At 31.9% G+C, this 14,232-nt stretch overlaps 1 protein-coding gene across 2 annotated transcripts; it reads right to left on the minus strand.

The window, feature by feature from the left end:
• Positions 1-1,557: 1,557 nt before the first annotated feature.
• Positions 1,558-12,405, minus strand: LOC149482918 (uncharacterized). Of its 2 annotated transcripts, none has more exons than XM_089703042.1 (8): positions 12,113-12,405; positions 7,750-10,546; positions 7,387-7,645; positions 7,024-7,137; positions 6,639-6,748; positions 5,943-6,075; positions 5,106-5,347; positions 1,558-3,301 (listed from the first exon to the last, which is right to left on the minus strand). In XM_089703042.1, exons 1-8 carry the CDS (start codon positions 12,228-12,230, stop codon positions 3,226-3,228), a joined length of 3,849 nt encoding a protein of 1,282 aa, XP_089559168.1. In that variant the 5' UTR covers positions 12,231-12,405; the 3' UTR covers positions 1,558-3,225. The 2 variants fall into 2 exon arrangements, with proteins under 2 accessions (XP_089559168.1, XP_089559170.1); XM_089703044.1 differs by lacking the exon at positions 12,113-12,405 and adding an exon at positions 11,715-12,083.
• Positions 12,406-14,232: the final 1,827 nt, after the last annotated feature.

The raw sequence follows: 14,232 nt of genomic DNA on the forward strand, positions 1-14,232 counted from the left end.
ACGCCCACGCGACTAGTCCGCCGGTACCAGCGTTCTGAGTTCTGACCATCATTTTTCTTTTAGTCATTGCGTAATAAGACCTCTGTAGAACCGCCATTCTGTTACAAATGACCCGAAATTTTGTGTCAGTATCTCCCGGCCTATGTATGTGTCATATTTTGCAATTGTTTATAAATACAGGGTGATGTAATTGGTGTAGTACGAATATCTAAAAATCTATGAAGAATTTTGTGATACAGTAAATGGAAGAATATTATAGACTATTTTACAGTATTTAATAAAATCATTTAATTTTTTGTTCATTTTCATTAGAAATGTCAATTTTTCTCACCAAGGTGGAAATTTGGATGATAAGGATCTTGTTAGAAAAATATACATTTTGACTAAAATCGGCATTTTTTTTTTCAAAAATCAAATAACTAATTAATAATCAGAGTTATCACATTATTAAAAAAATAAGCCAAACTATACACCATTTTTACCTACTTGATGCAATCCTCAAAGATCATGGACATAGTGTTTTGTGCCTTCCACCATACCATCCAGAACTCAACCCAATAGAGTTACTATGGGGCATAATTAAAGGGAGAGTAGCATCACAAAATGTGAACTTTAACTTGAAAACTGTGGAAGAATTATTTAGAAAGGAAGCAAATGCTATTAGTCTGGATATGTTTAGTGATGTTTGGAGAAAGACGCGAGAACATGAGGAAAAATATATTCAATTAGAACCAAAAGTAGATAATTACACTGACTCATTTATAATAACATTAAGAAATTCCGACGGCGAGTTCTTCGAGCGATGAAAGTTTCAGTGAAGTAGAAGATTACGATTATGATTAAATAGATTATTCTTCTTCTCTATAGATACTGCTTTCTGAATTGGTGGTAAATGTTAAAACTGTTAAACTGTTATGACGATTCAAAAGTGCTTCTAGAAGAAGTCTAATTATATAAATGTTTGAGTTTGAGTTTAAAACCAATAGTGTGAAAATTATACAATAAACATGTAACACATATTTGTTAGCGCGTATTGGTAGGTATTACGTACTTACTACAAATATAATATTTCTTAGATATCTTTACTCGACCAAAGTCAGGAATTTAATTATTATTTGATAATTGAATTATTATTAATACTTTTATCCAATTGATTATTATTAGAATAAATAATTAACGATTTACTTTTAAATTATAATTTTACAGGTAAATTATGAGAGCTTTCATAAGTAATTATATTTGCATATACCTACATATCTACAACGCACCCATTTTACAATTCAAGTCTAAAATGAAACTAGAGTCGCATTTATTTTTGAACATACTGTAAGTGAAATTGCATAAGTGTGAGTACTGTGAACATGCCAGCTTTCCCTAATTGACCGATACCTACTTATCTCTCTTTTACGAATACTTCTATTTATATTGAAGATATTCATTCCAATATTTTAAGACTTTATTTAGTCATCTTATCAATGTAATAATGCGTCTAATACTATATTTTCCGTAGATTTGTCTTGTCTGGTGGCTCATAAAATATAACCTAGTTTCTTATACATATCTATATTAAATTACTACAAGGAATAATATGTTTGGTATTTGAATGTAAATCTTGACAAATTAGTATTCTATTAATAATACTTAAATTGATTTAAACCTTACTTATATTAGATTAAAATATAATTCTGTTTAGTATTTAAGACGGACAGTATTCAAAGCTTAAATAAATTGGACAGAGCGTATAGGAAAATAATGTATGTAGTTATACTTTGTAATAATTAATAATTCCAACATCTTAAAACATAAATCGTAACGATTATTTAGTTATAGATGCAAACTAATACCATTTAATATTATACAAATGAGCACGCAGCATAAAAAATTAAAAAAAAATCACAGATGTTCGTCTATAGAACTCTTAAGTCTAAACATTACTATATACACGACTTATTATGTATCTACAGGGGCCGACCTCTTATATCCAGACAATTTACGCCGTGACTTGAACTGACTGGCCAATTCATATTTTCAGGGCTATTGCGTTCATCATATGAATTTGCCAGTCCCTTCAATTCACGGCGTAAAGTGTCAGGAAATAAGAGGTCATAATACGGCCTCAGAAGCTAGAAAGAAATTTTGCCTATGATTAAAAATATGAAATAAAAAGAAACAAGTTTTTGAATCTTTTAAAGTCTTCAAATGGTATTGTCACATTGATATGTTTTTTGCGTGCATTAAAAGCGTCGCAAAAATTTTGACAAAATTATTGAGGTAAGGAATGATATATATCAATTTCCTACTTCAATTTTTTGCAAATTTTCTGATTGATATTCTAAGAAATAAGTAACTTGATGAAAGAAATGGTAACCTACTCTATATTTATAAAATTTAATTGAAATTCGTCTTTTAGTAATATTATAGCTTAATTTCTTCTTAATTAAATAATATCATTTCAAAATATCTGCGACTTACATACTAATTCTTCTTATATTACCTTAAAATACTATAATACATCATTGAAGACAATTCAAATTGAGCAAAACATACTTAATTATAAACAAATTTAAAATAATATATAACAATTTTGCATTTCAAGTTCCAATTACGTTCAACAAAGAAGCATTTATAATCACAAGCATTATACCAAATCATATTCATTTGTAAGTATTTAAATGTAAAAGCTAGGCTTCCCAAAGGCTATTATGACATTCATACTAAGTATGAATCTTCAGTCAACGATACCCTACCCTATACTCCACAAATCTTTCCAAAAATATCTCTCCAATCACATATGTATCACACGCAATCTCATTAAACTATAATTTCGTTCGCTAGCAAAGAAATAAAAACAATATCATACAAAATGAACTTAAGCTTAAAAGTAGAGATATTTACAATTTTTACAACTTGCTTACTAAAGTATAATCTATCGATACATAGATATAACATCTTGACAAAGTGAGCTACGAATCGGCTAAATCAAGTAGAGTTTTCATTAAACTATACGTCATTCCAAAAGATGCACTAAGAATTTTAACGTCACACAGCTACAATTTTCATACAATGATATTTATGACACCATAGATTAACACTGCTTACTATAATAACACTACACAGTATATATAGTCAAAAGAACGAAGCGAAAACACCCGCATCAACCCAAACATATTCCCCGATGTATATGTCTATGGGAAGGGCTGAGCAACGGTATATAGCTCGGTTGCGCTAAGCAATCTCGTCAGACAATAGGTTATGAGGAGTCACTCTAGCAGCAAGCAGACCTGGGTTCAGTTCGTAATAGCTGAAAAGAAAGGGCAGTGTGAAAAGCAACCACGCCTTATGGAACTACCCCTTACCATGGTATCATAAAGCAGTATTATTTCCAGTATGGAATGTGACAACACTATATCCAGCAGCATCCTATCTCTCTTCGTGGACAGATGGGAAAGCAATGTCTTGAGACATTGGGTTAAAATCCATGTCTCAAGCACATTGTGATTTAAAATAGTATCGTTAATAATTTTGTGTAATTTTAATATTAACATAGTTTTAAGGTAACAAGATATGGATATTGCAATTATCTGAAATAAATCAAAATAAATAAATAAATATATAGTTCGTCAAGCGCCATCACTTTTCCACACTGGCAATAATACTGCTATAAAACATAATGGTAATCCCCAGAATACAACTGAGGCCATTGAAAAGCGATAATTTATTTATTTAAAATTAAAAATCGTGTATTATACACATGCGCAGATACACGAGTGGCAAAAAAAATCGTGAATTTTTATTTTTGCCTTTTTATTAAATTGAAGATAAGGCAAAATAACAAGTAACACATTTTAGCAGTTTTATCAATATGAATGAAACTCTTTTCAAATAATTGTATTCAAACTGCCAAAATTCAGCGAATTATAATATCGATTTTCATTAGCCTTAAAAGTTAAACGCAATGCATTATAATATGCAAATACTTTATTAATAGAGCATTTGGGCAAGTATTATATGGTAATAATGCGGGCATTGGATAATAATACTGGATTAAAAAGTTAAGAGACTTATAAATATTATTTAAAACGATGCACTGATGAGGCAAGCCAATATATTACTAATATAACAATCTATGTGCATAAAATTATGTATAGCTATAGTACTGCAATACTAAACTACGGTTAAATATGATCGCTAAAGTACTATCGCCATATTTGCAAGTTCGCATTTTAACATTAACTTAAGTTACTCAATAAAACTTAGATATATTTATTTGTATGAGTCGGTTATTATTGATGTTTTGTAGTAAGTTATCAATCTATTTACATACACTATTTAAGAAGGGGAGCATTTCACAGGACAGGCATAAGCGCTCGCAAAGTTATAAAAAATATAAACATACGCCAGCATTTTTGACAGAAAAATTGAAAAGTTCTAAAAAACGTACGTACCAATACAAGAGGCAAGGGACAAAAAAATATTATTAAAGCATATTTGCATTCAAGTTCAGATAATTAAAGAGTCTAGAAAAAAATTGTAGGTATAAACTGCTTTGTTATATTTATCTCGCTTTAAACGACAATGTTTATCAATATTTGTATAAACAAACTTGAATCTCTCCTAAAATAGATCGAGTATTTAAACGCGCAATTAACTTATCAAGTAATTACAATACATAAATATTATATAAGTAAATAAATAACACAAATTCTTATCACCTGCTATTCAACTCATATACAGATAGTAAAAAACGCAAAATCAGGTTGGTAAAAAAGACTATCCTGCGTCATCATTTTTTTTTCAAATATTATTAAATTCGATTAACCATCATTCAAATCGTATAAAAGTTTTATAAAAAACTAGCGGTCCGCCCCGGCTTCGCCCGTGGTACATATTTACGTTTTCTCTACATAAGAACCATCCTCGTACTGCAAGGAATATAATAAAAAAATAATTATCGAAATCGGTACAGCCGTTCTCAAGTTATGCGCTTACCAACACATTTTGGGATTCATTTTTATATTATAGAATAGATAGTAAAAAACGCAAAAAAACATCTGATATCTTTTTTTTTTTATTTTCATAAATTGCATTTAATAAAATATACTTACGACAATCCTCTCTCCTTCAGGCGTTTCCTACAAGCCGGTTTCACTCTGGGGCCACTCGGGCTATGCAGCCCTCTACCGGTGATAAAATACAACGTGTACGATCTGACGCCATTTTTGCCTTTGATCTGCCGCAATTTCTGTATGTGAATATCAAGGAACAAATCCAATGATTCCATCGACTCACGCACATGGAAACTGTGCAAATCCAATGTCGCATTGCTCTTGCAGTGTTGGGCGTTCACCTGAAACAAGTAATGAATTATTATGGATTTTTATCGAACGACATTTATCAAGTCACATTTTAAAGAAAAGCAATGGAAACGGTGTAAAAAGAATTTATATCTATACAGCGAATAAGTTGATCAGCAAGGTATATTTTCACAGGAAAAGCAATGGAGTCGTTTTAAATAGAATTTCTGAATATTGACAAGTTTTACTTTGAGTTTGTTTTATTTTTCAAAAAGGCATAATTGCACAAAAAAATCAAATCAAATCAGGTTAATATTAATAAAAAGGAAAAGCAAGGAAAAAAACTCAAGAAAATTACCTATCAAATATAACGAATTGCCAAAAAAATAAACAGATGTTTTTTTTAGATAAGAATATAGGAAAAACAAGCTAAAATGAGAAGCTTATGTTTATAAAAAATAAAAAAAGACGGGTTGCACTCCGGGAGTGCCGGCAGAAGTGAAAACTTGATTATTAACGTTGAGCATGTTTGGTATCCATCCCCGTCTTACGCTTTTTCGATCAGGTCACGTGTCCTGACGCGATTAAGATTTTATACCCAACGCCGCTAAAGAAGTTTTCACTTCAAAAATCAACAAATGTACATACTGCAGCCAGCGCCACGGCAGCTTTACTATTGGCCTGTTCGTACATCTTTGTGTGATAGGCTCCAGCCCTTGAGAAAAACGAGGCCGCCGGGAATAAACCTTTTTGCATGTAATCTTGCGCTTTCTGGTAACTCCTGAAACAATAAAATTAAAATCGTATTAACATTGAAGCACCCTTCCTTAACGATGACGAAAAACATCGAAAGTAAACCGGCATGTAGAATCGAACGTTCAATGTCATGACAAATTTAACATACATATTTCAACCTGCACTTGGACAGCGTGGTGGATTATGGCCTATACCCTCATTGGAGGCCCTTGTCCCTACAGTGTTCAATCCCTACAGGGAATGTATATGGGCTCAATATCAATATATTTTTATTATTACACGCTTTATATTAGCTTCACCTGTATGTTTGTAACCGACTTCTTTGGGCGCGATTTTGACCCACTTTAAACGGCCAGATTTCGTTCAAACTTTGTAGATTTATTTAGGACCGATGACAATACACTAATTTGATAAAATAAATACTAGTTAAAAAAAAATAAAAAACACGCGTTTTATAGAAAACCGAACTAAAAGCGTGTTTTTTAGTTTTTTTAAACTATTATTATTATTATAATATTAAAAATGTATGAATGAATTTTTTTTAACAGTTTGCAAAGTAATTTGATAATAACAATTAAGATTACTTACTTCTGCCTCAATTTTAACTGGTGTGCAGCTTCGTCTCTGTACTGCTGCACTTCTTCCATAGTAATTAACCCATCCCTTGGTAACAATGGCCATTCTTCTGCAGAAAGCGCCTGTAATACAATCAATTTATACTTATGTATTTCATATTAAAATAAAATAAAACACAAAAGTTTAATAGTATTAGTGAAATGTAAAAATATCGACTCGTCTCGCTGATCCGAGATGAAAACATGATAAAATGTAGCTTGATGCTGGTCATAGAATTTTTTCAAACTTGTTCAGTAGTTTTTCAGTTAAAACTTTACGAACTAACAATCAAATCTTTACTCTTTTTAATATTATTATTGTTAACTTGAGGATATGATATAAAGTTTTTAATTCTTACGGTACGCTGCTCTTCAATTCTTTTTTTGTCCTCCAATGCTTTGTCCCGAAGAAATTTTTCGATCCCATTGGTCTCGTTGAGAATGTCTCCTTTACCTATTGATAAGAGCACTTCCTGCAAACATTATTAATATTAATTAATACAATACAAGCTAAAAAGAGCACTTATAGTATGATTCGTCATTTTATTTATAATTTAAGTAACTGAATATTGTAATATTATGTAAGATTTTAATTTTCTTAAATCTATCATTTAAATTTCATTACAAAAAATAAGGACACATAATAAGATAAATGTTAAAATTCAAAATACATGAAATATTTATATCTTACAGTTAAATATATAATATTTTGTTCCACATACCGCAACAGTGACGTTGAATCTGTTATGATTAGACACCAGTGCATTTAACAAGAAATCCGTGGGCAGATCAGGGAATAAATCAAACAATTTATCTCTACTTAATTTATCCGCTAGAGTACGAGGTTCGCTGTTGAGCCATTCTTCAACTTCATTTTGATACAACGAAAGAGCATAATCTAGATCCATAATTTCACTAAAATATGGTAATTGTGATTCTTTTCCGGCAAGCAACATCTCCTCCTCTTTATCTGCCAGTTCCCTGTTAACGAAAAATCCTAAAGAAAACCGTTTAGTATGGATATAGCAAGTTTAAGAAATTTTGTTATTTAAATAAAGCACAATATTTGTGAATAATATAATAACCTGGCAAATTCAGCATCCTGTTGAATCATGGCTTCGGTTTGTTTGTTCTCCTGATCTAGTTGGTGTGTCAAGGATTCCATCCAAAGTGCATTTATTTTATTTAACAATGATATAGGAGCATTGATCTTTGGTAAAACACTGTCTGGATACTGCATATCTTCACGTCCAAAAAGTCTATCTAATTGTCTGACAAATTCTTTTCCAATAGTAATATTAACAGTTTTTTCAACCTCATCGAAACAATCATCGTCGTCAAAATCACTATCACAATCATTGGTTTTTGATGTGCTTGGAACAGTTATATCCTCAAGTACCTCTGTGCTCTTTGAAGTACCTGGTTGATCACTATATTCCAAATAATAAGATTTATCTTGATTATCATTTGTATTTCTATACTCATCTTTATTTAGACTACTTTCCATGTCTTCAGCTGGGTTTGAATCACCCCGGAGAGAGATTCCTTTTTTAAATTTATATTTACCTTCCTTAATATCAGGAAAATTTTCACTGTTGAATAATTTTTCATTATTATCATTTATAACTGCTTGATCTTTTCCCATAAATTGGGAATTTTCAATTTTCACTGTATCTTCATTATTCTCATCACCATTTCCTGCTTCATCATTTTCTCCCCGACGCGACTTCCTTATTTTCAAACAGTGTTGCGAATAGTGATTATCAGAAATAACAACGTTCTTTTCAATTTGGCGTTTAATTTGAATAGACGCATCAGATACTGGAATATCTTTACGAATTTTTTTGGGTGATGAACTCGGTGCACTGCTTTCAGCAATTACCTTCTCAACTAAAGCATTTTCCTTCTCGGTTATAATCGACGGACGATTATCAGGTATAAGATTATAAGCTGCAAGACATTGACAAGACTCGATATTTATGGCGTCATCTTCATCATCAGAGATTTTCTCCTCATTTGAAAAAGGATATTGTCTATTTTCCATGCCGTCAATAACGATTTCAACAGCCCAATTGACATCCCCACAGCAATTTTCAAATATATCTCTCAATTCAGCAGATGGAATGTGGCTAAACATCCTCCTGAAAGCTTTAAAATGTTGTTCTTCGTTTTGACATCTTATTGGTTTCATCAATATGAGTTCATTATTAGTAGAAGTGCTTTTATCAAACATTCGTTGGTCTGGAATTTTTTCAATTTTGTTTGGAACAAAAATATTGATATCTCTAGGTACAGCATTTATCACTTTAAAGTGATTGTTTTTACTATTGATATCAGTATCTCCAATTTCAAAACCAGTTGAGCTGGATGTCTTTTTAACTACTGGTGTGGTAGTTTCCACAATTTTTGGAGAGCTGTTACTCGACGAAGGCAGCCGTGACAACTGACTCCAATCATTAGTTGGATTTAAAGATATTATTGGTCTCTCGATATCTCTTTTTTCTCTATTTCTTGGTGGCTTTGAGAGTTTTGACACAGAAGGTAGACTTGCTTGTGAAGATGACGCCTCTTGAATATTTTCTTCCCATTGTTCTCCATTATCCCAAGCTTTCTCAACTTGTTCAAATTTTTCTAATTGTTGTTTAAACTCAGCATATGTCTTAGTCTTCACGTTAGCTTGCTTATCATCTGTATATTGGGCAACCATTTCAACATCTGCTGATAATTTATCAGTTTGCAATTCTGAATTACAATTAGATGCAACATTTCCAATTGCACTTTCTGAAATACCGTCCTCAATATTTTCATTTTGAATTGAGCTGGCATTTTTCAAAGCACCTTCCAATGCATTGCTACTTACTGCATCATTTTGAATTGGTGTACTACTGGGAGAACTTGCATCTGTTTCTGTTCCTGAAATATTGTTTTGCAATTCTATTGGAAGTGGCGGAAATCGTCGCATAACAGGGGGTGTGAGGTTTGCTGGATATTTAATTCCGCAAATGGAAACAAGCATATCACCAGTAATACCATTCTGATAATTATCTAACATCCTTTGTATACTTGAAAAGGGAACATTATGTACATTTTTCTTAACAAGTTGATGCACTTTTTTAGACCACGGAGTTTGTGGTTCTACAACAGTCACAATGTAACCATTGTTTACAGCTGCCTTAACATATGGATCCATCTCCCATATCTCTATATTTGTGTTGTCAATGATAACAGGACTGATGCCTTGTGACATAGCTTTTTGAGCTCTAATTTGATTCCATAGATGTGCATCATGTAATCTATTTCTATCATGTCTATACGTTCCACGATGCATAAAATAGTCATCAGTACTCATTATATGTGTTTGATCATTTTTGACTATGCCAACAGTCATTTGAAGAATCTCACGAGATAAGAAAGTCTTTCCGCTTCCAGATGCTCCTCTCATAAGAACGAGTATTCTCCAGCCATTGTTGTAATTCAATATGACTTCACGAATTGTGTCATTCCATTGGGTACTGCTGAAAATTTTTTTCGGCGCAGGTTGTGGAGTTGGCTGTGGAACAGGTTTTGCAGGTGGTGTTGCAATAGATGTTGCAATAGGTGCTCTAGTTGTTGTTGCAGTAGATGTTGCAGTTGATGTAGATGCTGCGGTAGGTGTTGCAGGAGATGCTGCAGCTGCTGCAGTAGGCGGTGGTTGATTACTCTGTCTGGCTGTTTGTGAGGCATGAGCATACGACACAGCATTTTGTAGAGGATGGTTGTAATTTGGAGTGAAATTTGTGAATGCATGAGGTATATTACTGTTGAAACCAGGCCTTTGTTGACCAAAATTTGCTGGATTTAAATCGCCAGCAATATTCATCAATGCATTTGCTGATTGATCCACTGGAAGAAAGAGTATTATTTTAATGAGCCATTTTAGCTCTCAGTTTCTTAATGTATGAAGTTATGATTCTCACTAACACATAATTTAAAATATTGAAAAAATAGTTCTATATCAAGAAAAATATAAGTAATTATCATACATAAACAATGGCCAAGGTTATTTTTATATTTTAAAAATCAACCCTCAACTCAATGAAAAACATAAACATCTATATCTAAAATAATAATAATCATGTTAAAAAAATTAAGAATCTAGTTAGGGCATAGAAACTTCTTATACTAGTTGTAGATGTTTAAATTAATTAGTTACCTATATTTTTTTATATTTATGCACAGTATTACAAGTTAAATCTACCTATTCCATTTAAGCATGTATATTTTACATGTTTCTAGTACTGATTATACTATGAAACACCTAGATGTAACCATATAAAGGAGTGAGTGCATACTCACAACAACAACATTCCTAACTTCTGCACTACCCACTTTTCTATATCTCAAAACATGTAACAAGAGCTGTTAAGCCATAGACGACATTGAGATATAGATCCGCTATGTAAAATTTATTGACAGGGATAATAACCACTTGCTATCATAGTATATCTCGTTTTAAACAAATTGTTTCTTTTTTTATTGACTCATTAGTACTGCTTATATCTAAGATTTTTAAATAGGAGATTGTACAGTTAATTCCTTTTTGAGTCCATTTGTAAGTACATAATATATTAGTTTCAACGTTTATGTTCTTTCTCCATGGGAATAGACTGATTATAATATGATTTTAATCCATTCAAGTCAATATAACTAAGGGCCCGATAATCAGGTCTCCATTGTATTTAGTTATCAAAAAACTAAAATACTAATAGCTGTTTCAAGTGTGTTCAATAAAAAAGTTTAAATGTTAAAGAGCCCTATATAGAATATGTACTTATATCACATAATATGTAACTAGATATTTATTAAACCTTACACCATTTGAACAATAACCCAAAAATTACTTATTTGAAGAAATTCATTGAAAAAGGTTAAAAGAACCTTATTCTATATGCATATAAACCAAGCTTTCCAAAAAAACATCTATATTTAAATACAAAAATATCTACCCATTTGAATTGCAGGATATAAGTTACATTGCATTAAGTATTTACAATTTAATCAACAAACTTACCAGGTATATAATGTGGAATAAAAATATGATGATAAGTTGTTGTTCTAATGTTAAACAAAAACATTGTGATAGATATTTACTAAACAAAGCGAAACGACATGTTGCACCGCCCGCCCTACGCCCGACGCATCTCATAAATCAATACTGTGCATAGCTGGAATCAATCAATGCAGCAAACCTAGGTTCCGGGCAAACACTAGGGTTTATCGTTAATGCAGACGAAATTCAACCTTGTCATCACTATATAAAATACATTTCCGAAAACTGTCACAGAATGGATATATAATATTATCTATGAAGATAGATAGGTATAATTGTGACGCGCAGTATTCAATAGATGACAGCTCTGAGAGTGGGTAAAAGCTAATTTTTGAATAATAAATTCAGAAAACACTTACGATCGCCTTCGTAGCTTTCAACAACTGTAGCAACCACATTTCTTTCTAAACTTCCGTTAAATGTTTCGAAAAGTCTATCGATAACATCAGTGTAAAGACTGTTCTCTTGGTCTTCCATGGTCGACGAATAATAACAGAACTATCTAGCTACATAAACAAAGACGAGGGCTTCATTAATTTTTTACCGTCTCTTTACTAATGAACCAATAATTAAAAAGGATTAAAAAGTAATTAATAAACGTGTTTATTACGAAACCCATATTTCTATCATCTAGATATTATACTGATAGATTCTGAAGTCTGAAGTCAGTATGTTTGAAAAGTTGACAAATGACAACTGTTCACTGTTGAACTGTCAAGTGTCAACAGCAGCTGCTTCGTAGCTGCTTGGCCGTGGTTCCACGCCAAACAACCACAGACAATATATTAAGTAGACAACGCAAGTACCGCGATCTAATCTGTGTGAAAACCTTGTGAAAACCAAGCGTGTTATATTTTTTGTACTGACCTTGATGCGTTATGTTATGACGTCACGAGCGTTTTTAGTGATGGTAATTTCATTATACGCTAAATCGATTAGGATGCCACTCGCGCGGCGATTCTAGTATCGTCCTATCCCATCGAAGTAAATCGAAAGAAATCAGATCAAACTAGATCTATGTCTAAGAGCGTTTTCACATTATCCGATCCGATATCGGATATCGGACGCCGATAGCCGATATCCGATATCGGATACAATTTGCCCTTTCACATTGTCCGATAAAATCGTTCCGATATCATCATGAGTGTTGCCAGAAATTTTTAGAGAAAACTAAACTAAATTGCCAGTTGATAAAAAAAGGTATAATTAAAAAAAATCAAATGTTATAAATCATAGTTGTACAGTGCGACACAAAAGAGATGAAAATAAATGAGGGCGCCACCGTCGCTCATATAGCAACACTGATACTGCGACGCAAGCGATCTTGATACTATAGAATAAAAATCCAAAAATCTATATATATAATCTAAAATAAATACCGCGATTTAAACCGTTATAATTATTTCATTGTAGCAATAGTGTAAATTTAAGACAAAAATACATTAGTATTTTAATTGACCTACCTAGGTCAAATTTTACTTAAATGTATTTGGAATTAGTTATTTTATGAAAATCGGTCAAGTGCTTAGACTGCAGAGGCGCACATAGAATCAAACATACAAACAAACAAGCATACATGCAGCTCAAACACATTACCCTCTTTCTGGGTCCGTCGGGTAGAAAAAAACAAGGCGATTTGAAAACCACATATTTTTATTTTTTTTGTAGAAAATTTTGTACATTAATATAATTCATCAAAATCTAAATATTCTACTCCTTCAAAGGACTGATCATCACTCTGTTTCGAAGTACTGGCAAGAGGGTACGGGGCATCTTCAGTATCTGTAAATATGATTTTTTTTCTTATGGTTTAATTGATTAATAGATAGATAGCTGTATGAAAACAGTTATCACTATACTATGTAGTAAAATCTAAACTAGGTACTTTATTTGAGGCTGGTTGGATTGGATATAACTTCTTGACTCAAATTGTGCTGGTCGCACTATAAAAACTAGTTTTTGTTTACATACAAATAACCTCAAATTAAATTGCGAAAACGTAATAATCGCCATACATACATACATTAAACACTCGTCACTAATGGAATATTCTATTTTACGTAGTACTGAGCAAAAATAAATGGAATCTCACCGGTATATTCTGCTGTACGTTTGTAAACGTTTTCCAAATCAGTCAATAAATTTCCAGCTTGAAATTCGGACAAACACCGAATAAAAACTTTATACACCACATCACGGACACCGCTACGTTTAACCTTTTTCATGATGTCTCCTTTTTTATTTAAATTTCTTGTTCTAAATAACAATTTTATCTCAATAATTCTCCACTTCACGAAAAAAACAACAAATTTTTATTCAACTTGACAGCTACATTGCCAATTCAGGGTTGCCAGGTAATGAAAAACGAATTAGTTCCAAAATAATTATTTTCATCTCTTTTATGTCGTACTATACATGTACATTAAAAATAACTACGATAAAGAAAAACAACTTCAAAAAAGAAAAGTAAATTGTAAAA

The sequence above is a fragment of the Colias philodice genome, chromosome 14 (genome assembly GCF_061535455.1).
Source record: "Colias philodice isolate Cphi_HAF_F1 chromosome 14, ilColPhil1 Martin Lab GWU primary, whole genome shotgun sequence".
NCBI classification, from domain to species: domain Eukaryota; kingdom Metazoa; phylum Arthropoda; class Insecta; order Lepidoptera; family Pieridae; genus Colias; species Colias philodice.

Excerpts from the sequence above, each read along its gene's own strand:
- LOC149482918 (XM_089703042.1), bottom strand. The coding sequence starts at position 12,230 with ATGGAAGACCAAGAGAACAGTCTTTACACTGATGTTATCGATAGACTT. Across the intron at positions 10,547-12,112 it reads TGAAAGCTACGAAGGCGATC|TGGATCAATCAGCAAATGCA; the intron begins GTAAGTGTTTTC and ends TCTTTCTTCCAG. Across the intron at positions 3,302-5,105 it reads CTGAAGGAGAGAGGATTGTC|CTATTACGAACTGAACCCAG; the intron begins GTAAGTATATTT and ends CTTTCTTTTCAG.